This window comes from Telopea speciosissima, chromosome 5 (assembly GCF_018873765.1).
Source record: "Telopea speciosissima isolate NSW1024214 ecotype Mountain lineage chromosome 5, Tspe_v1, whole genome shotgun sequence".
Taxonomy (NCBI): domain Eukaryota; kingdom Viridiplantae; phylum Streptophyta; class Magnoliopsida; order Proteales; family Proteaceae; genus Telopea; species Telopea speciosissima.
Window position 1 is genome coordinate 24,012,557 of NC_057920.1, and position 26,494 is coordinate 24,039,050.

The 26,494-nt window shown below is 37.8% G+C and overlaps 1 protein-coding gene and 1 pseudogene across 1 annotated transcript; both read right to left on the reverse strand.

Annotated features, from left to right (window-relative positions):
- Positions 1 to 2,931: 2,931 nt before the first annotated feature.
- LOC122662886 (AAA-ATPase At3g28580-like) lies at positions 2,932 to 4,192 on the reverse strand (the record flags this gene model as incomplete). Its single annotated transcript, XM_043858592.1, has 2 exons — positions 2,932 to 3,336; positions 3,815 to 4,192. Coding segments are annotated over 2 exons (783 nt in total), but the record flags the coding sequence as incomplete, so codon positions are not given.
- A 20,213-nt stretch (positions 4,193 to 24,405) lies between these two features.
- On the reverse strand, positions 24,406 to 25,851 carry LOC122662299 (annotated as a pseudogene).
- Between the last annotated feature and the right edge of the window lie 643 nt (positions 25,852 to 26,494).

Sequence of the window (26,494 nt, forward strand, 5' to 3'; positions counted from 1 at the left end):
AGACTGACCGTGGTTGGCCCTGATTATGGGAATTAGTGAAGGGAGATGCATGGGTTGGGCTGGGTTGGGGAGATACAACAACAACAAACTCAGCCTTATCCCAACTAAATGGGGTCAGCTACATGGATCCATTCAGGACAAATTAAGTAAAACAGAGATCCACACAAAAGGAAAGGAAAGTAAGAGAAATGAGATAAGAAAAGTAAGAAATGCAAAACGAAAAATCAAAAATGAAAGATGAAAGTAAAAGGAAAGAGGATATCCGAGGAAATCAAGAGAATCTTAGCTACATGATGTCGACAACGTGGATCCTTGCCCTCCAATAGGCTTATCTGAGGTTACTTGGTACAAGACTTAGACTATGCATGTCATTCTTCACAACCCCACCTATTGTCATTTTAGGCTTGCCCTAAGCTCTTTTAGCTCCTTCAATCGGAATTAGACCACTCCTCCTTACTGAGGCATCCTTAGGCCTCCATTGCACGTACATGGTCAAACCACTTAAGACGACATTCTCGGAGCTTGTCACTGATCAGGGCAACCCCCACATCAGTTCTAATACTTATATTCGTTCTTCACTTTATCCTTCCTAGTTTTGCCGCGCATCCATCTTAACATCCTCATCTTTGCAATACAAACCTTTGCTATTTGGCAATTCTTAACTACTCAACATTCTGCTCCACACATCATAGCAGGTCGGACAATAGTCTTGTAGAACTTTCCTTTAAGGTTTAGGGGAATGTGTTGGTCACACAGTACTCCGGTGGCACCTCTCCATTTCATCCATCCCACTTTAATTCTTTGAGAAACATCATCATCTATGTCACCTTCTCTGTGTATGATAAACCCCAGATATCTGAAATAGTCACTTAGCGGTATCTCTCTCTCCTCAATTTTCATCCTGCCATCTTCCCGCATAGTGTGACTAAAGTTACACATCATATACTCCGTCTTTGATCTGCTAATCTTAAAGCCTTTTATTTCCAAGGTCAATCTGCACAACTCTAACTTAGCGTTAATCCTGCTTTTGTCTCATCCACCAAAACGATATCATCGGCGAAGAGCATATACCACGATATCGCGTCTTGGATGTTCTTGGTTAACTCATCTATGATAAGCGCAAACAAATAAGGACTTAGGGATGATCCTTGATGTAACCCAACCGCAATTGGGAATTCCTTGTCTTGGCTTCCCATAGATCTCACACTAATCACCACACCTTCATACATATCTTTAATTACCTCCATATAATTACTCGACACCCCTATCTTCGCAAAAATATGCCAGATTAAATCTCTAAGGACTCTGTCATAGGCTTTCTCTAATCAATAAAGACCATATGGAGATCCTTCTTGCTAGCTCTACATCTTTCCATGAGCCTCCTCAATAGGTAGATAACTTCTGTCGTGGATCTACCTGGCATAAAACCAATTTGAATTTTTAAGTTATGAGTCTCTCTTCTCAAAAATGCTTCAATAACCTTCTCTCAGAATATCATAGTATGACTCATTAGTTTTATGCATTGCATCGTTGGACATCACCCTTATTTTTGTAAACAGGAATTACAATGCTTCTCCTCCAATCATGTGGCATTTTCCTTGTGATCATAATCTTGTTAAATAACTTGGTTAACCAATATACCCTACAAACTCCTAAGGTTTTCCACACTTCTATTGGGATCTCATTCAGGCCTGGTATCTTGCCTACTTTCATCTTTCTTAAGGCTTCTTTAAGTTGCCATTGTTAACTTGCCATTGTTGAGGAGATAATTATCATTTACATAATTTTTTTTTTTTTTTTTGGTAGAAATCATTTTTACATAAAATAATACTATAATAAAATATGTTATACCACTTATTATTTTCATATTAATATATTTTATTTATAATAGGGGCAATTACTATCACTACCCTACACTTAGCCTATATTTACTAAAACTACCCTACTTTAAACTTTTTTTCTAATACTACCCTGCTTTTAAACTTTTACATCTTCTACCCTCATATTTTTAAATACCCAGATTGCTCTTCCTTTTCACCTAGAAACCTGCTAATCTATTTAACCTACCATTGTTCTATTTTTTTACTATTTTGTCATTAAAATAGTAAAAAATAAAAGCACCCACCCACTTCTTCTCTCTCATGTTTTTTACTCCATTCGGTTTTTTTTTCTTCAATTTTTGTATTTAATTAACTTTTTATTCAACATTTCATCCTTATCGTTCTTCTTTGAACAGATCATGGTTCTAAGTATCGGTATCGTATCGCCCATATCGGGGGATATGTATCGGTTTTGCTAGTCACCGATACCGATACTGTGCCAATATCGTATCGATAGTACGGTACGGACAAGGGGTAAAATGATCAGAAAACTCATTTTTATGGAGATTCAGGGGTAATTTTGTCTGATACAGCCGATCCAGGCCGATACCGTATCGATATCGTATCGATTTTGCAGGTTACCGAGACCTGTTTCAATACCGTGCACTAAAACCATGGAACAGATCGACACTCTTTTTATATTCAATATATCTTTTCGTGTTTTTTATTTGGGTTGTTATTCATGTAACAAGGGTAGGTTACATTTGGAAAAATAACAAAAGGGTGAAAAGATTAATGTACATTAATCAATAGAACATTGAAGGATCAATTAGGTGGGGCAAACTAGACATTTTATTTTCTTTCAGAGTAAATTACTCCTCCCTCCCCTCGATTATGCTCTAATGGCAAACCCCTCCCCTGGGTATTGCATAATGACTCTTCCCTCCCCTGCATTAACAAGATTCTATCAACCGTACCCATTCCGTTAAGTATGACTGTTAAGTGTTATAAAAAGACCATATTACCCTTTGAAAGTTAAGTTTTAATAAGAGACCATACTACCCTCTGAGAAGAGTTAAGTCTTCCAAAAAGACCATATTACCCTAGTGTCTTAAAACATTCTACTCTTTCTCCTTTCCCTATCGTCTTCAACCATTGGAAAAAAGAGAAACTCGAATGTGTGAAAGTAGGGAGAACAATCAGACGACAGTGGCCAATAATTTGCTTTTGTTCCCTGTGTCATCTTCTTCTTCTCCTGTTCCTTCTCCTTCTTCCTCTTGCTGGTGAGATCGACCGAACAATCGATGTCTTCGATGACGATGACGGACTTGCCGGAGGTCTCAATTAAGAGCTTTCGCAGCTCCGTATTGTTCTTCACGGTGGTGAGTTCGAGGTCATAGATGTTGTAGTTCAAGAGATTTGCCATGGCGGCGATCATGGTGGTCTTTCCGGTACCTGGAGGGCCGTATAGCAAGTAACCCCTCTTCCAAGCTTTGCCGATCTTGGCGTAGTAACGCTCCAATTTTATGAGATTTTTTTAATGAGAAGATAGTAAGTTAGGTTTATGTAGGTTCAATGGGAGTGTTAATCGCATATAATTCTCTCTGAATAAGTTAGCTTACTTCCTTTTTTTTTTCACATTTGCAGATCAATGCGGGTGAGTTGGTTTACTATAATCATCTTATGTTGAGTTAATGATATTACAATCTTCTTCAGGGGAATGAAATTCCGGGGGAAACATTGCCAGAGCCCTTCAACCAAGCAAAACAGAAAGTACTCTCAAGCAGTCACTGCCTGCAAACTTTCATTGCCAAATGAGACATCATCTAATGCTCTTCCCCAGTAGACAGCATTGCATCTCACCTATCTAAGTCTTTCCAAAGCACTTCTCAAAGAAAGTTTTGCCAAAATTATCGATGATATTCCCAAGCCTTTGCTCTGCCACCATCAAACCCTTGCCCCAAAGAATTTTCTTCCAATGAAGAAACTCTCACTTCTGTTGCTCCATCATCTCTTGGATGTTCTTCAAAATTGACCAATAAATTTTGGCCAGAATTAATGACGAGATCTCGGTGGCGCTTGTGAAAGGAGAGCCTGAAAGAATGCTTTTCCTTGGAGTAATTATCGCCGTAGAAAGGGTTTTGACGGTTGGTGGTGGAGACATGGGCTTTCCACCAGATCTTGACCCCTTCAAAATGATCAGTGACTTCCTCGTGGTTATCGAGGTTGAGAACCAGTTTTGTAGAGTTGGTGGTGATATCGGCTTTGAGTCGCTTGGCTTGTGAGGAGAAATGGGTGCTAAGGTAGGCTTCGATGGAGGTGTAAGCCTTGTTCCGGCTGAAACGACCGCCGCTGTGCTCGTGGAAGCTGATTTACCATGTTCATAAGCTGGAAACCAGTTGGTGCTGTTTGATTGTTCATCTGGGTTGGGGGCAACTGGCGTTGCAGGTAGAAGAAGAAGAAGAAGAAGGGCATTTTTTTTTTTTTGGTAAATAAGAAGAAGAAGGGCATTAGGGAGGGTAATCTTGGGATATCATAATCATAAGGGTATTTGTGGGTTTAAATGAAAATATTTAGGGTGATGTCATCACTTAACAGCTATTTTTAACGGAATGGGTACGGATGATAGAATCTTGTTAATGCAGGGGAGGGGAGAATCATTACGCAAAACCCAAGGGAGGGATTTGTCATTAGAGCATAATCGACGGGAGGGGGGAGTAATTTACTCATATAAAATCTAAAAACTTATAATTACTATTAGATTTTTTAATAAAGGGTTAAAATGTAATTGTGCACAACTCATCTTCCCAAAAGTCATCTCTACCCAACATCTTTGTCGTCCTCGACCACGAACCAACCCAACCTCTCTCATGTTTTCGACGGAGCTAAAGGTCCCTTTAAGTGACCGGCGAATACTGCAAAGAATGTTGTGGCAGCATTCCAGGTCGTTGGCATGGGAATCATCTCCTTCCTTGAGACTTGAAACTTTAGGACTGAGTGGAGAGCGCAATGACAGAAACAGAGAGACCAGGACAGAGAGACGGAGAAGGAAAGGAGCCGGATACTATTTTCAGTCACCGTTTCTTTCCACAAACCACAATTGGTAGTCTTTTGTTTTCTCTTCCTTTCTTCTTTACAATCAGTTCTCGGTTTACCTTTCCCTCTGTTCTTATTTAAAAAAAAAAATAATAATCTCAATCTCCTTAAATTTGTTCTTTGCTTTCTTCTGATCTGACTTTTGTTTTGATTGTTCACTCCTATTATATAAATAGGAGGGATTTTTTAGTTGGATGTATGGTTATTTGATGGGTGTGCTAAATATTTGAATGGATGACGTTAATTGATAATCTTGAAGCTTCTAGGCTGCGCGAATGTCGAAAAATTGAGTGTTAGTTTTATCTTAAAGAAGTAAACTGGACTTGCTTATTCTTTTCACTTTCTGTTTGAGCATCTGAGGGGTGATGATGTATAGGTTCTCCATAGTAATGTAGTTCTTTCTTTAGTTCAATACATTGATTCTTGTATCTTTCTGTTCCTAGTGTGATTCATAGTTCTAAATTGCTTATAGCTATACCATAGAGCTGTAGAGTACGAGATTCATTCGAGGAAGAAAGAATTTGACTCATTGTTCTCTGTCTCAACCTGATTATTTTGGCTTTATATTGTTCTTTGTCAAAGAGATGTACCATAGTTTTGCGCTCTTTCTTTTTCTTTTTTTTTTTGGGGGGGGGGGGGGTGGGGTGGGGGGGCTAGATTTGTCACTGCTAGCATGTTGGGAAGTTACTTTTCTTAATGGTTTAACCACAAAGGACAAGTTCCTGCCTTTGTGCAGATTCTTGGACTGACCCGGCATTTCCCCATAAACAACACTTTTCTGTCTTTCAAGGATCACTTTACCGTCTATGATACCTAGATATGTATACTTAGTCATGCTGTCAGACTATCAGTATGGGATATGGCTCCAACTCTATGGCCTAAAGAGTCAAATGTTATGATCTACCAATAGAGATTAGGAAAAAATTTGTATTGTATTTCTATGTTGTCTCACTCATTTTATCAACTACTAAGTACTATATCTGGGAGATAGTGACACTGCTTCTTGTCCTAAGGAAAAGATCAGGCTAGTTCAGCAGTGTGCTGGACAATTAATTGATTTAAGTGAGAAGATTTCAAAGATTGTTTGGATGGAAAGCCTCACTCATGCACAAAGTGTGAACAATTGTTCATGGCTGACTCCACAAAAAAATGGGATGTTCATTTGAGTGAAATTCTGAGATTTATTTTCAATAGTTCAATATAAGCAGATGTTATGTCTCTCCTATTGAGCGAAATTATGAGATTTATTTTCTTCTTTCACATCTCTCTAGATTCCTATTTTTTTTTACCCAGCTACTGTTCTTTCTCTCCCCTCATTTGTCTAAATTGCAACAATAGTTTGTTTCAGTCTTCGTGTTATGTGGTATTGATGCTGACTTGCATATGGGCTGATGTTTGAGGGATTGGGAGAGGGTGATCAGATTGACTTGCTTTGGTAGGTTCATACGAATAGGTTGAGAGAAAGGGATCAGGTGGAGAGATGTGAAAGGCAAGATGGCTTTGAGGGAAGAGAGAAATAAGAGAGTAATGGTGCTTTAGGTGGGAGAGAGTATCGACAGAGAGAGATCTTGGGGAAATCATTATAGGGGTGTGGACAGGGAGAGATTTGGGGGAAAATATTATAGGAACAGCTGAAACTTGTGTGTGTGTGTGTAATTTGAAATATCTAAATTAAGATTGTGGTGAGACACTGATGGTACGTTCCTATTCTGCTTGTAAGCTTTTCTCTTGAAGGTGAAACTAACAATCCACGTGGATTGTTTTAGCCATAAATCACAAGACTATTATGAGAACCGCTGGTATAGTGCAGGTCCTCTATTTTTATAAAATGGGGCTTACATGCCCTTTAAGTTGCTCCATTGTGACCAAGTGGTCACGGGTTCAAGTCTCTGGAAACAACCTCTCTGCAAAGCAGGGGTAAGGCTGCGTACATTATGACCCTCTCCAAACCCCGCAGTGGCAGGAGCCTCGTGCACTGGGTACGCCTTTTGGGGCTTACATGCACTTTGGAGAGTCAAATTACTGAACCATGCAATACAAGGCTGGAGCCAGACCTGGTTTTTGTATTTAAACAATTTCTCAGTCCCCCATATTCTTTTACAGATGAAATTGCCTATATTTTTAGTTTGGGTCCTTATGGAACTGATGCAAAAACATATAAATCCGCTATAAAAAAATTGAGAACCTACATTGTAAATGGGGGTCCTGTTTTACTAACCTGAGAAAACACTGAACACTCAATTCCCCTTTGAATGAAAAGGCAATACCAACATTGTTGATGTGGGTTCTTATTTGACTGACTTGAGACTGTGTGAGCTCCATTCGATGGTGGAGGAAATGTTATATTAGCTGTTCAGAGGAGATAAAGGTTTGGGAATTGTACAAGAGTTGGGATCGTAAAGCCTAGATTTGATGCACAACCTAGATGGATAGACGGTCTCCAACTTGAGAGAGAGAGAGACTAGTTCTGAGATTTTTATGCGTGGATGTGAGAAAAATGCGATTGGCCTCATCTAAAAGTACAATTAGTAGAAAGGGGGAACTCTACAATGCACACAAGCTTTTTGAGTGAACTTCTGTTTTACATGTCCACTCAAAATGAGCATTCAAGAGAGAGAGCAATCCTTCGGAGTGATGTAGATCAAAACATTTAGAAGATCGTGGGGGCAAAATAGTCTTTTAATTATCGACTGGAATATTTAGAAGACTTGAAATCTAGTTTCTATTTTTGAGTCAATCCTAGTTGCTATTTTCTTAGTTTCTATTTCCAAGCTTAGTTTCTAATTGTCAGTTTAGTAGTTTCTATTTTCTTTTAACTTGAGGTGCAAGCATAGTCCTTTATATATTGTAAAGGCTTTTATAAGCCTCCCCACGATTTGAATAGTTGAATGAAAAAAAATTTCTTGGAAGCAAAAGGTTCTCTTGTCCAATGGCTGTGACATGAAGGGCTCTGTGGCCTGGCTGAGAGAGCCCAAAATCCTAGGGCTAATAGGAGCCTGGCTGTGAGAGCCGAACCCTCTTATCCCTTCCCTCTTCTTATCCTATCTTCTCTTCCTGTCCTACTCGATATCCCTTGCTGTGTTTGTGACTGCAACTTCTGTAACTGATCACTGTTGAAGCCAAGAAGCTGTTCTCCAAGCAAGCCTTAACTGTTGTTGCTGATTATCACCAGAGAAGGATCGAACCACACTCCTGCAGATCTGTTTTCTGCCCTGCTGCCTGCAGCAATCGAACCAGTTTCTCTTGAAGGTCTGAGCCTTGTTCCAGTAGAGCTTTGGGTTATTGAATCACACAAAGAAGGAGCCCACTTGATCCCAGTTCCAGCCCAGTTTGCTGGCTGGATTGTTCCACAACCTTAACCTTCTAATTTCATCACCAACTCAGATCTTCTTTGCTGTCCATCAGAACTGAACCAAACTTGCAGCAAAGCTTCATCCCATCCAGGCCTACACTCGATCCTCCTTGGAGCCCAAACACAGTGCTGTTTTGCAAGTTATTGTTTTCTTTCTATTTGTGGGTGTTTACCTTCTAATTATGATTTGCTTCCATTATTGATGATCTGCTGCAACTTTTATTGATCCTACTGTAGAGTACGTGGTTCTTAGCTGAACCCTTTCTACATTATGGAGTCTCCATCTAAGGACAGCTGGTCTACATCTGGTTGGTGGGTTAGCCTCTAATCTTATGGATGGGTTTTGTTGTTCATATATCAAGGGCTGGTAAGGTTTTGCGTGGGAAATTGATTCTCAAAATGCATTTTCTGAATAAAACCATAATTTTGGGCTAACAACCTTGAGATATGGATACCTTGGGATTGTCTTAATACAGCAGCCAAGGAATTACCCATTTCTTGCTGCCAATTTTAATCTGAGCAATAGTATATGGAAACCATATTAGTGATAGATTATTATTATGACTGGTTATATGTTCATCTTTACAGGCTTTTATAAAGAAGGCTCAAGGAGCATTCAGCTAGGCAAGACCATATTAATCATTTTGTTCTTATTCAATCATAACCGCACTCATTTGCTTTCTTCTGTGTGAGGCTTTAGCTTAAATAGGTAGAGCACTTGGGGATTCCCTAAGAGATGGTGGTTCGAATCCACCAAGACTCATTGAATTTTCTTATGTTCAATTTTTTTTTATTCATTCGTATCGGATTATGTTTAAATTTGTATTCCATTTGGGTCCGGCGTTTGGATCGTTCCCCTTGTGGACACGTCAATGAATGTGACAAGTGGGAAAATAAATAAAAACGGGCATTGAATATTTTGGAATTTGATCTTTGTTTGATTAAACAATTTCAGCTACTTTTGTTGTAATGTTAACAATTTTGATCAAGGGATCTTCCCATATGTTGGCCAGTGGACCTTACAATTGATCTTTTGTTTTTCTGCTGGCCAGATGCTGTTAAATTTGTTTTAAATCATGCAGTTATACATGCCATTTTTTTCCATCCCATAGGAAATGAACATTGTGAGTTCTGACCTTGGGTCTTTCAACCTGACAGTTAATAGTCTTGAATTCTAGTTCTTAACTCATATAGGCAATACCCTGTTTTAGAGCTACTTTCTCCATTCTAGTTCATAAAATAACTCTCTCAAATCTCAAATTGATCTGAAATTTCGTGGATTAACTTCTGTTATAACATTCTCTTAATTTCTATTTTAACCTCTTTGCCCTGCTTTCTTAGTAGAAGCAAGTCTGTACCATTGCCTCCTGATTTCAACTTCGAAATTCTGTGAGATTTTTCCAGCTGATTACCTAGAGTGATATGGTCATTCGACCTGAATATGAGGACCATCAGAACATTACTCTTTTAATTATTGATCCATAGTTCCATTCTGAATTTTTCTTATAGTTCTCTGATTTTATTCTGCAAGTTTCTATTTTCTCTATTATTCTCATCCATTTTGCTGCTCCAATCCTTTGAGCCTTTTGTTTAAGAATTGGGACTTGAGAGACCAGATTCACATTAGTGGGACAAGTCGACAAGATGACAACTGATCTCCCTTCACCAGTGCACTTGAGCAAATGATATTTCTGTTATGAATAAGGATGATTTGATCAAATTTATAATATTTGGCGATCTTGGTCAAACCTGTGTTGTCATTTTGTCAACCTTGCGATGTGTTGTCAACTTTGGCCAAATTGAAGAAAATTAGGCATATTCAGATAAAATTTTGACATCTTGGTCAAAATTGTGTAAATTAGGTCAACTAGTAAAGATTTTGATGAAATTAGGAGAATTTTGTCAGATTTATCAAAACCCTACACTTTAATCAAATGAGCCCATTACATGGTTTTAGGTATCAGCCTCGGATCAGCCGTATCTGGCGATCTGTATCAGTATCAGTTGAAACCGATACCGATAACTAGCTAATACTAGATCAGTGCATGGTACATGAGGAATAATGGTCAAAATACCCTATGGTATCGATATCTTTGAGGGTAAAATGGTTTGATATGTTCAATACCGATCGATACTATATCCATATCCAATTGATATCGATCCACCAATATCTGATATTTAAAACCATGGCCCAGTAGGATCGGAAGTTCGGATCAATAACCCCTAGTTGATATTTATAACCCCATTAAGCTCCAGCCGTTGAATGTTTTGTTCATACTAGGGCTGCAACAGGATCGGGTTGGGCTGTTTCCAACCCTGACCCACCCTCAGGGCCAAAAATTTCCAACCTAACCCGCCCTCAGGGCCAGTATATCTCAACCCAAGCCCTGTTCAGGCGCAAGGCGGGCTCGGGCAGTTAGGGCCAAACTTGCACTCCTAGTTCCTACGGCCTCTCAATCGTGTTTATACAGCTTCTGAGAAGAGGATCTTAGGAACCAATGCTTCCCTGATTCCTGGGTTGGCCCATGTTAGAAGGGCCTTCATGTGGGTGTTCCTTGCCCTTGGTATCTGACTTTCTCCTTTCCGGATCTCCTTGCTTATGGGGACATTGATCCGAAGCTCGAGTATAGTCCATTCACAAATTTTCTTCTACCATGATGAATCAATTGATTTAATGAAAACCTGTTTGGCAGCTCGACATCACCTATAGACACAAAGAGAGGTAAAATGACTACCCCACCCCTCGTGAATGTGAAAAATTCAGCCCATGATTAATGTTCCCATGTGTTGGCGCTGGGGTCCTGCTGCAAGACAGAAAACTCTCTCCCTAAACAAGGCTGAAAGACAGAGAACCCTCTCTCTAAAAAAATGGCTATATAAGTATTGCCTCTAAAATCCATGTGAAGGGGTGGTTTAATCATGGTTTTAGTGCACTAGTACCAGAGCGGGTATCAATCACCTGCAAAACCAATATGATACCAATACGGTATTGGCATGGATCGTCTGTATTGGACAACTTTGCCCCTGATTTTCCTTAAAAAAAATAGGATTGTTGACTATTTTGCCCATTGACCGTATACAACACGTTATCGGTATCAGCAACTAGCAAAACTTATTGGTATCATTTTCAATATTCTCATTCCCACTTTTTCCCCTCCTTTTCATCCTGCCTTTACCCAATCTCTCCGTCCTCTTTCCTATACAGTATACACTATGACAAACATCTCCTTGTCTCTCTCCTCTTTGACTCTTTAGATCGGGTGCTACCGAGCTGTACATAGTTGAAAATCTTTGGGCGTCTTTAAAGTGTTAGGGTTTTGTTGTGGCGTTCTTGCTGCGAGTCTAAGTTAACACAATCTTTTTAGTTCCGAAGTGTGAAAACCACTGTAAATTTGAACTTTGGAACTTGTGTGATTTCAGGTTCCAGTTCTGTGTCCATGGTTGCTTCGATGCTGTGGGTTGCATCTGTTGAGGACGTAGATCAACTCCTCGACACACCTATGGAGGATTCTAGGGAATCTTCCCAACTTGCCATTCTGGAGTCTAAGGACCTTGCTGGTACCCTGCACCAGAGTTACCTATGTCGGATTTGCTGGTTGGACAGCTTGTAGAACCTTTCTTCTATCTTTTAAACTTACCGTAAGTACTATTTATTTATATTGTATATTGAATTTTATTGATCAATTAGAGTTTGTAGGGGTAGAATAGTAATTTATCTCTGTGGGACCCGCATCCCTAGTGGGGAATCCAGTTCCCAGTAGTTACCCGTGTTTGGATTTCCCCTGATGTCATATGACATCATTTTATATTTAAAAGAAGATAATTAAGTACGAAATTCTAATTAGAATCAATTTAGGAAATCAATTTAAGAAACAAATTCTAGTTAATTAGGCAAACATGCCTTAACTTAATTATCTATATAACCAAATGCTAAATCACTATTCACTATTCTAAAACAATACCAATCGATTCAGCCTTAGAGAAGAAAGTAGAAGGAAAGAGAAAGGAGAAGAAGAAGAAGAAGGAAAGAGAAGGCTGTAGACTTGGTGCTTGTTTTCTCTACCTGAAATTGAAGTTTGGGACTGAATTTGGACATCCTGTTGCATACTTCAAAGCTGTTTACAAACTGATTTCAGAGTTGTACACAGGTAGGCCCTAATTTCAGCTCTTCCCATATTGCTCTCCTCCAATCTCCAGTCCTAATTAAACCCTAAACCCTAATCAGCCATTAAAACTTAGAAATTTTAGGTTTATTAACCAATTTCAGTAATTAAATTTTGTTTTGAATCAATTAATGGTTCAGGTGTGGTTGTGACCTAAAAGTCCCATCTTAGGAACCCAATTCCAGCTGAATTGTTAAATTCATGAACCCTAGGTTACAAATTTGGGGTTTATTTGTTAAACCCCCAAATTAATGTTAGATTTTGGAATTAATTCATTAAATTGGATTGACCCACCTTAGAATAGGTCTGGAACATGAAATTAGGACCTTGCATGTCAAGATCCTAGGGTTACAGACAAAAGCCCCAATTCTGACGTTTAGACCGCATGGAGTTGCAGGCCTGCAACCGGTCAACCGTAGGACCTAGACTCTGAATCCGGTTAAGTGTTTTTACCCCAATTTGCCCCCCAATGCTTGGTTTTGACCTAGGACTATTACTAATTCTAATTTATGATGTTTTGTGTTATTTTAGGACTGTATAAGTCTGTTCTTGAGTATTGTGTCTGGATTGCTGGAGTTTTGCTTTCCTAGACTAGACTGTCATATCAGGTAAGGGAATTTTGACTTAATTTGTGTGTTTGTTAACTTAATTGTATCCTTGTTGCGTATACCATGTCATGCATCATGAATAATACTCAGATTCATGTAATTTATAGCTTTTGGTTCTTAGCACTAGTTACATGTGAGTTAGGATGCATTGGCATGCTGCATTGCATTGATATTTACTTTGGAACTGTATAAATGATGATAATGATGCATTGGTTAACTTACAATTGCTCTATTGATACATATGCCATCATGTTAGAATGCATATGGTTAGGATTTACATTACCCAGTATTATGTCCCTTACCAATAGGGGAAAGGTGTTGGATAACCCGTGGTAGGTCCGAAGGGATGATTTCGGAATGCCATTCACTGTCCCATGTTACCGTAGAATACTCAGGTATGGGAATAAACAGTAGGGTTAGTCACTGGGGGTCCATTAGCGTCAAATGTATGATGCCTGAGCCACCGGGTCTCCACCGTAGTAGAATGCTTTCGCTCAGGTGAACGACGTCTGGTTATGTGTTTTCGGGACCGAGACTAGTATTCTATTACAGTAGTACTTATACCTCATGAAACCTAGTATCCGTGTTAGGAGCATGTTATTTAGGGACATTCATCATGGATTATTTGTATGTGTTTGCATGTTTTTCCTTACTGGGCTCAGTGGAGCTCACCCCTGTGTATACCTTATTTTTCAGATGATATTGCTGCTGTCTCTGGTGTTTCTGTCGGAGTCCCTTCTACTTAGGACACTCCTTCAGCTCTCGGAGTTGATACTCCTCTCGTGGTGGAGCATGATGCTTCGTGCTCGTGCGATGACTGCGCTTTCTCTTGAGCTGCTTGACAGACCAGACTTCTTCCTCCTTTTTGTTATACACTTTTGTACTTGACTTGTGTAGATATGTCTTTTGTTCCTTACTTCTGTGGAATGGTGTTGTAACTCACTTTCACTTCACTTATATATATATATATATATATATATATATATATATATATATAAAACAGCTTATCATTAGATTTCCTTTATTACTGCCTTAATTCTATATTTAAATTGCTTCCGCTGCATTTAAATTCTGTATTTGTGAATATGATTGTGAATATGGTACTGCACTTATGATCCCGGTGGGTTGGCTGGATGTCAGAGACATCCAGTCACACTTGGCCCTATAAACCTGGCTGGGGTGTGACACGAAGGATTCTTCTTTCTAGTATTCAAACATAGAACAAATCTCTGCAAATATTATAACTTTGAGACATAGTTTGTAGATAAAATCTTCGATTCATTTTAAGAATTTTGGCAAGGTAGACAATCTAGAAATCATGGCGGGAGGAGATTTTATGGGCAGAGTTATTTCTTATGTCATTAATGAATTGCTTGCCAATACTCTTGCTAATAGGTACAAGACTGGGTTTTCTTTGTTCGTTGTTTCCCTCACTTTTATGCAATGCTTCGATCATACATTTTTTATTATTTTTTCTTAGTTTGTGATTTTTAAAGCTTCAAAGTCTGGTCGATGGGATCTATTTAATTCATCAATCGATTCGTTCCCCTTGAAGGGATTTGGTCTCAACATTTCTATCTCTATTAGCTTTTCTTGCTGAGAAGCATCTGTCTCCTGCGGGCCAGAAGGTTGAGAAGACTAAGGTTGTGTTTGGTATGCATTCTTACCAAACACAGCATAAATATCTGAGAAATGGTTTAGACCTTATATTTTTCTACCTTGTATATTTGATGTTTCTTTGAGCTGTTAAATCTTGAATTGCACATGTTATTCACACTCTTTCCCTTCGATTTATTAGAATGTTCAAGTTGAAAATGTTACTGTAGCTAAGAAATCTTCACAAATGTTAAGATCTTCAGATAATTCGAAGAAATTGTTCTTGAGAATGCATTCCAATCTACCTAGTGGTGATGCTGTGGATTCTGATAAGGGGGAGAAAGGGGAAGACAAGACCGCTCCGGCCATTCCTGTAGTATCTCTGATCGCAAAAGGTAACATTTATCCCCTCTGCTTGGAATACTCTTTGCATGCTCAGAATATTAAATCCCGATGTATTTTTTGAGCACCTTTTGGTCTTGTTATTTGCGGTGCTCAAAAGCACAGGGAGCAAGAAGTCTGTCCAAATAATTGGGAAGGTTATCAAAGATAGCTTGTAATTTAGTTAGTAGAAGTTTTTGCATTGCTATGCTTTAATTGATGTTTCTTGGGATGTATCGCTGCTACATATTTGAGCATGTGACTTTTGATAAGACTAGGTTTTTGAATAAGTTTGTGCATCATTTTTCTTTTGCTGAAGATCAATAATAAGGTCTTTGATCTTGATCAAGCTATTTCTTGTTTTTTTTTTATTTTATCTTTTCTCTGTCGTCAAATACAATGATGTTTCATTTGTAACGAAGACTTTGGATAGTTGTGTAGGTATTCGAAGGAGATTCTAAATGTATATGAAATGTCTTTGTTTGATGCTATTGAAGGAGAGAGGAGGCTATTCATCCAGAGTGATGAGTTGGATGCGGTGTGGAAGCTCTTCACCCCTGTATTTCAAGAGTTGGAGATGATCATAACTAAGGGAATCGGGGACCAGTGGGCAGGGTTTCAAGAATCAAGGAATTGTATTGGGAATCACCTGATCTTGATTTTTGACAAATCTATATGGTCAATTCCTGGATAAAAACACCAGAATCATTTGAGTCTTCCTCGAATTTGCGGTTTCTAAGGCTTTTTCAGAACGATCCCAATCTGAATCGAGTTGGAATTGACACTAAACGCTTCTGTCAGAGATTATAAATTTTAAAAACCTGACTGTGGGTGCCCACTATCTTATTTATTTTTGGTATCTTGCAGCAAGATACAATGTATAGTTGGATGGGAATAGGAGAGGGGGGGGGGGGGAAGTCTCACCACACCAGCAGATACTTAATCGATTTATGACTCACAAGTCCTCCCTGTAATTCATTCCCTTTCTCAGAATGAAATAAAGTGGGCGTCTATTGTTTAACTTTCTGCACCAAGCTGAAAATGTGTATTGTAGTTTTAAGAGATTTTTGGGGAAAAAGTTATTTCAGCTCTAATTCATCCTGTGTTGTCTTCGAGTTCTCTTGAATTCTCTGGCTTAATTGGATAAAATAAGTAGCACAACAGAGTCAACATGAGCTTGGCCGATTGGAAAATGGAATTTATTTTACAGGTTCGTATATCTATCCTTGCCAAATCAAATGTTGTCAAACTTTAGAGTACCCAACTCTGCTTGCAAGGATCTTAATACAATCAACAGATGGGATCATGAAAAATAAGATACAAATTATAGCTACCAAAAAGAGGCAAGTTCAAATCAAATCACTTCTTGCTGATGCACTAGGGCCATTAGGCAAAGACTGTAAGCTACTTGCTATGGTTCGGAGGAACACTTATACACACACCTACTACAATTGCATCATTGCATTATTTCAAGAACAAATACTTCATATCAATAATATACTTCCCAATGTCTTTCCCATTTTTACTTTTTCAGTGGATGTCTGTCCCAATTTTAATTACAAAAATAGTAACAAATAAGTACAATTTTTGACATCCTGATGTTTCACATCCAGAAGGTATAAATTTCAGAAGGAACTGGGAGAGGCTGAACATTTTGCGACACTGATATTTACAAATATCTCCATCTATAACACACAAGCAAGAATTTCAGAGCTGTTTTTCCATGTTCCACACCATAACATTCTCCTTCTATTGGTCATCCGGCCAACCAATCCAAACAAAGAATCTTGGAATGCAGTTATACTATTTTTTGTTCATCCTCTAAGAAAACCTCAACAGGTGGGTGCCTAAACCCACGACATATCTATCAGTTGGATATCGTACACTTGATGTCCAACCATGAGTCCCTTATATAGTTATTAGTGACTATTTTCATCCGATTCTTGCCTTTGAAAGCAGTAAAACAAAGAGTTTGTCAAGACCTGCATGTTCACCATTTAAAAAAAAAAAAGGAAGATGAAAGAGACAGAAATTTCTAGGCTCAATTTGAGATGGCACAGATGATGGGAAAACTAGTGTAACAGATGCTACAATGACAAGAAAATCAATGTGTCAACATGCCAATTTGACACATCCCAATCCCAAAAGCTGATCAAGGAAACATGATACTCCCTGTAAATGAACTTCCACAAATTCATCAATGCACAAGCATGTATGTCCATAGAAGGAGTCTTCCACTCTTTCAAAATTTACAGCACCCTCAGGAAGAGCATAATGACAGAAGAGTATTAGTTATACTCATCAGGGACTAAGACTCACCAATAAGGTTTCGATTACATTAATGATCATCTGTTGTTAAGAGTTAAAATATAGATGCTCTTGTCTATCAACCATCAGATAACCCTCTTGGTATGCATTCCCTGAAATGCTCTACTCCATAGAGGTTATACCACAGAAGCAACAAATGCAATTCATTAATTAATCCAATGGTTTGCCTTACTCTTGTTGAACTGATCTGGTTCGATATCAGCTCATCGACAATTTTGAAAACCCGGATGATAGATTTTTAAAGCTATAGTATTTTCCAAAAATGCCCTAATGATGTTTTTTCCAGTATAGATATTGGAGCAGCAGTAGATGATTCAGGTTCCTCTATTAGACTGTTGAAGGAGAAAACATTTGTAACCAACAAATGTTCATGAGTAAGAAACTTGAGTATTTTACTTAAGTAACCCACCCAATAATACATCTAAATATTGGTAAGGAATATCAGCTGATCCTGAAAGAAACATGAAAAAAATTCCATTACGTTATTTTCATTTAGAATGTCATCAGAAGAGACTATCTTCTCAACATCTTTCCTTCTCTCCTTATGCAGACAACTCCATAGTCTCTGCAGATGGTTCTAACTTGAAAAAACGAATCGAAATCTAAGTAGTTCATTTGGCAATGCAAAGCAAATGTTAGAAGACTAATATCCAAATGCAACAAAACTACTCATATCCAAATGCTTGAGTTCACTTGTTTTTGTGCTGAAGATGATCCTAGAGAATGCAAAGACTAATCAACTTGCTGATCTTTGCTCCAGAAGAAATATAGTCCAAATGCCCAAACTAATCTTTCTTGCATACTACTTCTATATTGAGGCATCACTATCTTTAGCCAACCTCTGGCCTCCCAGACTCCCAGTAGTGTACTACTGACAAACATAAATTATGAATGGATCAATCACCCAAAACTAAAATAAGGAGATCTTTTACTTTATATAGTATGGAGTATTTTGATGGTATGGTTTATATCTAAACAAGACAATCAAGCTGGTTCAAGTGATTCCACCAGGGAATCCTCTCTCTCTCTCTCTCTCTCTCACACACACACACACACACAATGTGTAATATGATGCTAATAAAAGCACAGCAACTGCACACCTCTATAGCCCGTGACAACAATGTTGAGGTTAAAATACCAAAACACAACATCATAGACAGAGTAGCTGTATTCTTTAGCCCATGACCAAGTTTACGAATTCAGATATCATAGACAGAATAGGTGTATTCTTTATGCAGAATTGTAGGGTCAGTCCAAGGATCTGCACAAAGGCAGCGACTTTTCCTTAGCGGTTAAACCACTAAGAAAAGTAACTACTCAACATGCTAGCAGTGACCAATCGAGAGAGCACCCCCCCCCCCCACCCTGCCCAAAAAAAAAAAAGCAAAATTATGGCACATCTCTTTGACAGAGAACAATATAAAGCCAAAATAATCAGATTGAGACAGAGAGCAATGAGTCAAATTCTTTCTTCAACAAACGAATCTTGTACTATACAACTCTATTGTAAAGCTAGAAGCAATTTAGAACTATGATACGAACACTTGGAACCAAAAAGACACAAGAATCATTGAATTGAAAAGTAAGAACCTATACGCCTCTCATCAGTTACTTAAACAGAAGTGGAGAAAAAAACAAGCAAATCTGGTTTAATTCTTTAAGATAAAGCAACACTCAATTTTTTTTATATTCTCAGCCGAAAAGCTTAAAGATTGTCAATGAACGTCATCCATTCAAATATTTAGCACACCCATAAAATAACCATACATCTAACTACAAAAAGCCCTCTTGTTTGGCCAAACTCACTTTTTAATTGATTCGATTCTAGGAAACATAATGGATGGAAATCATGGAATGAACTAACAGAACAATCGTTTCTGTAGATACTAGATAGAATGAGGGAGAGAATTCTTTTCAAGAATATCCAGAGAGAAAAGTTTCAGACTTTCAGTGGGGTGACACCGAAATTCCTGTTTTATATGATCCAACAAACCCCCAACTTAGTATTTTTTTTCGTGTACAATAGGAGTGAACAATCAAAGCAAAAAGTCAGATCAGAAGAAAGCAAAGAAAAAAATTTAGGGATTTAGAGGATTTTAAAAAAAAAAAGTAGAAGTGCATGGGGAAAAGGAAAACCGAAAATTGGGTGAAAGAAGGAAGGGAAAGGGAAGACAAAAAACCGTAAAACCCTAGATGGTAAAAGGAAGAGATTACCTGCGAGCAGCGACCAATGATGGCTCATGGAAAGCAACGGTGACGGCAAAAATCTTATCCGTATCCTTTAGTTCTCCGTCTCTCTTTCAGTCCCGATATCTCTGTGCTCAGTGCGCTTGCAGTGACTTAGACTCAAATTTCAAGTCTTAAGGAAGGAGATGATTTTCTGGCCAAAAATCTAGATGTTCCTTGGAGTAATCGCCGGTAAATTGAAGGGACCTTTAGCTCTACCGGAAACAAGAGAGGGAGGTGAGGTTGGGGATGGGAGTGCTGATGGATAGATTTTGGGGAGGATGGGCTGTGCTCAATTACATTTTAGCCCTTTTTTTTTTATATAAAATCTAGTTAAAGACTTAAAGTTATTAATTTTCTTTGAATTTTTTTTTATTCTTAGCAATGAATGTGATTTTACTCAATTATCCTTATAAATTTATTTTCAATTATATCTCAATTGTAGTTGGGGAGGCTAATTGACGTCTTGTTATGTTTGGAGAAATAACAGACTTTTGTTACGTTAATAATTCCCCTTTTTATTTTATTAACCTACAATGTGATTCTTGAGTTGTCACTCTTCGATCTTCTCCCTCTTTATATTTGTAGAAGTAGAAGGCAACCCTCCCTCTTCATTACAATTGATCTTTACACGACCATCTTCATCTCTCCTCAACCTCGCAACCATGGGATAGAACGACACAAGATCAATCATCGGATTGTCTCTGCCTTCTTGTCAATAAAAAATTAATTAAATAGAAAACTTGGAGAAAAAACAAAAAACAAAAAAACCGAATAGAGTAAAAAATAGGAGAGAGAATAAGCGGGTGGGTGCTTTCATTTTTTACTATTTTAATGACAAAAATAGTCAAAAATAGAAGAAGAATGGTAGGTTAAATAGATTAGTAGGATACTAGGTGAAAAGGAAGGGCAATCTAGGCATTTAAAAATAAGAGGGTAAAAGGAGATGTAAAAGTTTAAAAGCAGGGTAGTTTCAAAAAAGAAGTTTAAGGTAGGGTAATTTTAGTAAATATAGGCTAAGTGTAGGGTATTGATAGTAATTGCCCCTTTATGATAAAATGTGCGTGACATTTAAAGTTTATAATATAATTTAAACTAGAATCGGGTTGGGTTGGGTCGAACTTGGTTCAGCCCGAGGTCACTGGCCTGGCCCGGCCCCCATCCTTGACTGAAGGTAAAAAATTCTATCCTTGACCCGCCGCCCTCAGGGCCATGGTATCTCAGTCGAAGCCCTGTTTGGGCTGAGGGTGGGTTCAGTCCGACAAGGGCCAAACTTGCACCCGTAATTGAAATGACCTCATTAGATAAAGAAATGCTTCCCCCAACCACTAGAGGAAAGGTTCGATGAAGGGTTGATCCGAAAAAACACTTTCAGAGATCGAGATTGTATTTGTTTTTCATCGAAAATGACCTATATATATGCACTTTACATTGGTATAGGTTTTGTGAGTGGTCCATGTAACTCAGCTTGCGGGTGAAAATCTATTGTCACCAATTTTTTATTCGTAAGTACCGAACATTTAGAGTCCAAAATTTTCAAATTGAATAATTTATCTTCTTAATTATTTATGAAATCTTTGTCAATAATTGATAAATATTGCAGCAAAAACTTATTTCGATGGAATTTTAAACCAAAACTAAATCAGTTTGAAAATTTTTAAAATTTGTAGGGTTAGCAAATAATTCATAATGAAATGAATAATTAAGCCCAAAATTTTGGATTTAAAAACTTTATCCTTATGAATAATTCACGTATAATTTGGAATGAATGGTTAATATCCATTGTGATAGATATGACATGCAAGGGAAGTAGCCAATTTCAGCCCAAAACACAGACTACAAAAGGTCCCTGCAATGCTAAAAGTTGGATTAATCCAATAACAAATGTTACAAACCAATGGTGGTTTACATCCATCCATCCTTCTTACCATGGAACAGAAAACCTTGAGCTAGTAGATGATATCTCGACTACATAATGCAACCTCGTTGTAGAAGCAATGGATATGAAGAGTCAAAAGACACATTCTTCTAGGTGTGCAACCGAGCAAAACAAACATAGGAACAAAAGAAATCGCAAGGGAAAACTACAGTTTTCTAGATTGTGGTAAAACTCTTCTTGGTTTCAAGGGTTTATACACTCAGGGTGTTTGTTCCAAGCAAATTCGATTCTTCTATTTCATTCTCCATTATAATGAACAAAGCTTTTACAATTTATAAGAAAAACTAAACCCTATTTCTATCTCTAAACCTATTAAATTATACGGCAGAGATTTCATAGAGAAAATGAGTCTAATCAAGGAGACATTTACTAAGGTAGGTTCCTTGGTACAATATATCTCTACTTTATTTCGTGAAAATAAAATCTCTTAAAAACTGAACCGATATGAGGCAAGATCTCTTTTCTTATTTATTATTGGAAAGCTTTAAGGCCAAATCCTTCAAATCTTCTCTGCTTGCTAGAAATAGAACAAGGTCATGATCTCCTTCAACTACCACTTGTTGATCTTTTCAAATCAGAAATTCGAAACTAGGTCAGCTTCAAAAACTGAGAATGGGAAAAGATCTTTTGTTGCTAGCATTCCATCTTGGTTGTTCATGCTAAGATTACCTTCCAAATACAAAAGGTGGAAATATTGTTATTTGCATAGATCATAGATATGGAAGAATCCTTGATGGGCTTTCTAATTTCAAAATAGGAAGGTTGATAATATCCATAGATCTTCCAATATTGTAGAATCCCTATGGTCAATATAATAAAAATGGAAAGATCTCCTGCAACCATGCAATTGGTTGGTGCTTATAGAAGGAAGCCAGATGAGTTCCTGACTCATCCAGAGTTGGTGCAGGAGGGGTTGGACCATAGTTAGTAAGTTCGCTTATTGATTGCCGTATTAATTGCCATACCCAATCGTATAATTCAAATTCTCAAGTCATATTAATTGCCGTATTAATTGCAATATTAATACATATTTATATATTTTAATTTAATTAAACAAAAATAAAAAACTAAAACCTAAATCTAAAACCTAAAAATCCAAAAAACAGTGAGAAAACCCCCAAACCTTAACCCATTCACGATTCACATTTACGAACAAGACAACCCTAGGCCCCATCTCTTTCCCTTCTCTTTCCAAATCCAAATAAAAATGAGAAATATTGAACCCTAAACAGCCTAAACCCCTTCTCTTTCCCTTCGGCCTTCTGCCTTCCCACTTTGCGTTTCCTGCAAATCATCTACACAGAAAAAAAAAAAAAGGAAAATCGTTGAACCTGAAGGAGTTTTGAAGTCTGAAGTTTGAACTTTTGATGAAACATCAGAATCGTTGAACATATACAGCTCTGAAGGCGATTCTTGAAAGTAAGTTGTAAGAGAACCCTCTCCTCTCCCGTCTCCCATCTCGAATCGCCTGTAAGGCATTGTAAGACTAGCATTGTCTCTGTTTTGTTAACATATATATATAATTTTCTTTTCTTTTTTCAACAGCTCTGAACTTTTTTGACTGATACATGCTATTATTTGCTATGGTAGATTGTGGTTGATGGATTACCCATCAACATTTGTTTTGATAAACATGGTTAAACTTAATTAATATTAGATGTAGAGATCCAAAAGAATGGAAAATGATTTCAAATTGGAAAGCCATATTGGTTTTAAGTGTTCATGAATGCATGAGAAGAGTAGAATTTAGTTGCAAAAAAATCAGTTTTCTCCTTGATTTTTACTAGGATAAACCCGTCTTTTTTGCTCCCGTACTATTTCAGGGCAATCGTATTAAAACACATATTAAACAAGTACCAATTAATTGCTGTACGCGTTTTAGTGCGCCGGATTTTTGAAAATGAACTATTACCGTGTGGACCGATTAATTGCCGTACGTATCCGTTCCCATACTATTGTCATACCCGAGCTTACTAACTATGATGCTGGACATGCTGAACTGAGTTGGTGAGGTGGATTGGCAGCTCGGTTTGGCTGGGTCTTGGGCCCGCTTGGGCTGATTTTTGAGGACCTGCCGATCTGGTCCATCCATGATCATGGCATTGATGGATATTGACCCCAGACAAAATTTTGCTGCTACATTTGTAGTAGCAATATCAGGCTGGCAGCCAAGGAAATAGGATCTTAAAGGGTATTTTAGGAAATACAAAAACTTAGGAGAGTATTTGTGAACCCAAAGGGGAAGTGAGTTATTCCGTTTCCTTGGCTGCTAGCCTTGTAGCAGGAACGAACAAAAATTCTCACACACATGATGACATTTTATTTGAATGAAGTAGAATATTTTCTATTCAATTAAATAGGAAGGTTCTTGATCATCCATACACATTCTAATTCCGATCATTTTTAATTTTTGTAGTCGTCATCTCTTATCCGAGAGCAAAACTTACACTTGAAGAAGGCAAAAACAGAACCAAACCTGCTACCAGTTAGAGAGACTAAGAAGAAGACTTAATGGATCTGATGGGTTTTTTTTTTTTCCCATAAATGGTTTAGTTTCATTAACAAAAAAAAAATGAGGTATTATTGTAATGACTTACAGTGAATCCTGCATCCCGCATTGAAACAAACAAAAATTTTCTGTTGCAGTAGAAACAAATAACCCAAAATTCTGATCACTCATTCTTGCCAGAACAATTGGGAGTTCCACTGGTTCGTGCCCCCGACAACACAGGCAGGAAGGTACTAATGTTAATGTGAAAGGATAGGTTCAGTTGCAGAAATTGATAATTTATGATCAAATAAGAAAATTTCATTAAAACTGAGAGTAGCAGTTACATTGACATTGTTGTAGAAAGAAAACCTTTAGATCGATGCCAAATGGTTTCAATCTTCCATTCTAGTCTCTATCCTGTATTAAGTTAACAACCATGTTTACCAAAGGAATTGTGCCTTTAGTCATATAATCTATGCTAGAAGTAATATATAGAGGCATTAGATAAATAAGAAATCCCAAAACCTATAAGCTCAGGAAAAAACAATCTAGATGAAAAGTATCCGTGCCAGTAATATGGTTCTACATTAAAAAATTCATCAAAAGACCTCCTTGTGCCTTGTAAATCAAGCTGAAGCAAAAGTTCCATACCCAAACAGAAGAATTCCCTCTGTCTCCTCCTCTCTATTGGCCATAAATCTTTCCAAACTTTCTCAGACAATTCATCTCCTGAAAGCCGCCTTCTTTCATAACTAAGGTACTTAACTATCGAATCTGCAACTACTGGAGCAGCTGCAAGAGTTCTTGCCAACATATAACCATTTGAAGGATGAACCATACCAGCAGTTCCACCTATTCCTATAACTCTCTGAGGAAACATAGGAAGTGTTCCACCCATTGGAGTAATACATCTCTCATCTTCTTCAATTCTTTTCACTTTTATACCTAAACCTCTCAACCTAGCCACCATTCTTTCTTGTATATCTTTCACTGGTACTCCAGGTCTAGCAACAATAGAAGTCTCTTCTAGAAAAATCCTCTGTGATGAGAAGGGCATTGCATACAGAAATGTAGGAACCTTACTATTCTTTTCTCTCAGTTCTTTGTTGTTGTTTAGATGTGAATCTCTGCAATCTAATAAAACCATTCTATCCAAATCATAGGGGTGTTCTTCAACCTCTGCTAAGATCCCATAAGCCACTTGGAACCCAGGATTATACGGCTTATCGTATTGAACAAGACACCTCGAGAACCCGGTGGCATCAAGGACTAGAGTTGCTTGGACAGTGACACCATCGTTGCAAAACAAAAAAGATTTAAGTTTCTGATGAATCACCTTAGTAACCTTGGCTTGATGAAATTTGACACCATTTGATATGCACTTCTGCATCATTTTCGATTTCAGAAACTTCCTATTAACTCTACCGTAAGGTCTAGCCAGATATTTATGTGTCTGATCATCGATGAACACAGCAGAAGTAGACCAGGTTGTGTCGAGGCAGTCAAGAAGATCCATGGCTTCAAACTCGTCGACCCAGACACCATAGTTGTTAGGCCAGATCAATTTTGGAGATGGATCAATTAAACAAACAGAAAGGCCTGCTTTAGAGACTTGTTGTGCAACAGAAAGTCCTGCTGGACCTCCACCAACAACTGCAAGATCAAGAACCAGATTCTTTGATGATGATGGTTCATACATGGGGAGCTCAAAATCAAGATTCTCTTTTTGGGTTTCTGGAACAAGTTGGAAGATGGATTTACTACGGGCTTTAACACAGCCAATATTCCTCCATAACATCCGATGATGAGAGCTGTTGGAACCAAATCTGAACTGGTGTTGACCCTTTGAAGTGCATAGAAGATGATTGAGTTTTTCTACAAATCCACCATGAAGTACTAGTGGGTGAAGCAATTCAAGCTTATTTTGTGTTATTATCATATCAATACTACCCATGAAAAGAAATCTCGTAAAATCAAAGGAGGGTATCAAAAATCTCACATAAATAGTAGCTGGGGTTTGAGGTTTTAGCCTTCTGAACTGAATGAAACTGGCAATGGATTTCAGGGGAAGCGATAATAATTGTACGATGTTAATTATTTGAAAAAATGGACCCCCCAATGACTTTTAATTATGTGTCTTTTCAAACCTTATCTATTTGAAAAAGTGGATCCACCAACTGACTTTTTAATTATGGGTCTTTTTACATTTTGTGTGCACTCGTAGAATAAATCTATGAAGGCGGCGAAATTCATTATCAACTAGTCATGATGATTCCCCGAGGAAACCTCTACTTTTCTTGATGATATTTTTTTCCTGATCAATTAAGGTCGCGTTTGATAACATTTTTGTTTTAGAATAGGTGTTTTTTTATTTTTATTATTTTTTATTGTTTCTATGCTGAAAACATGTTTCTGGACGCTAAAATGGTGTTTGATAAACTTATTCCAAAAGCGTTTTTAGAACAAAAATACAATACAATTCCATTTGGTAAAA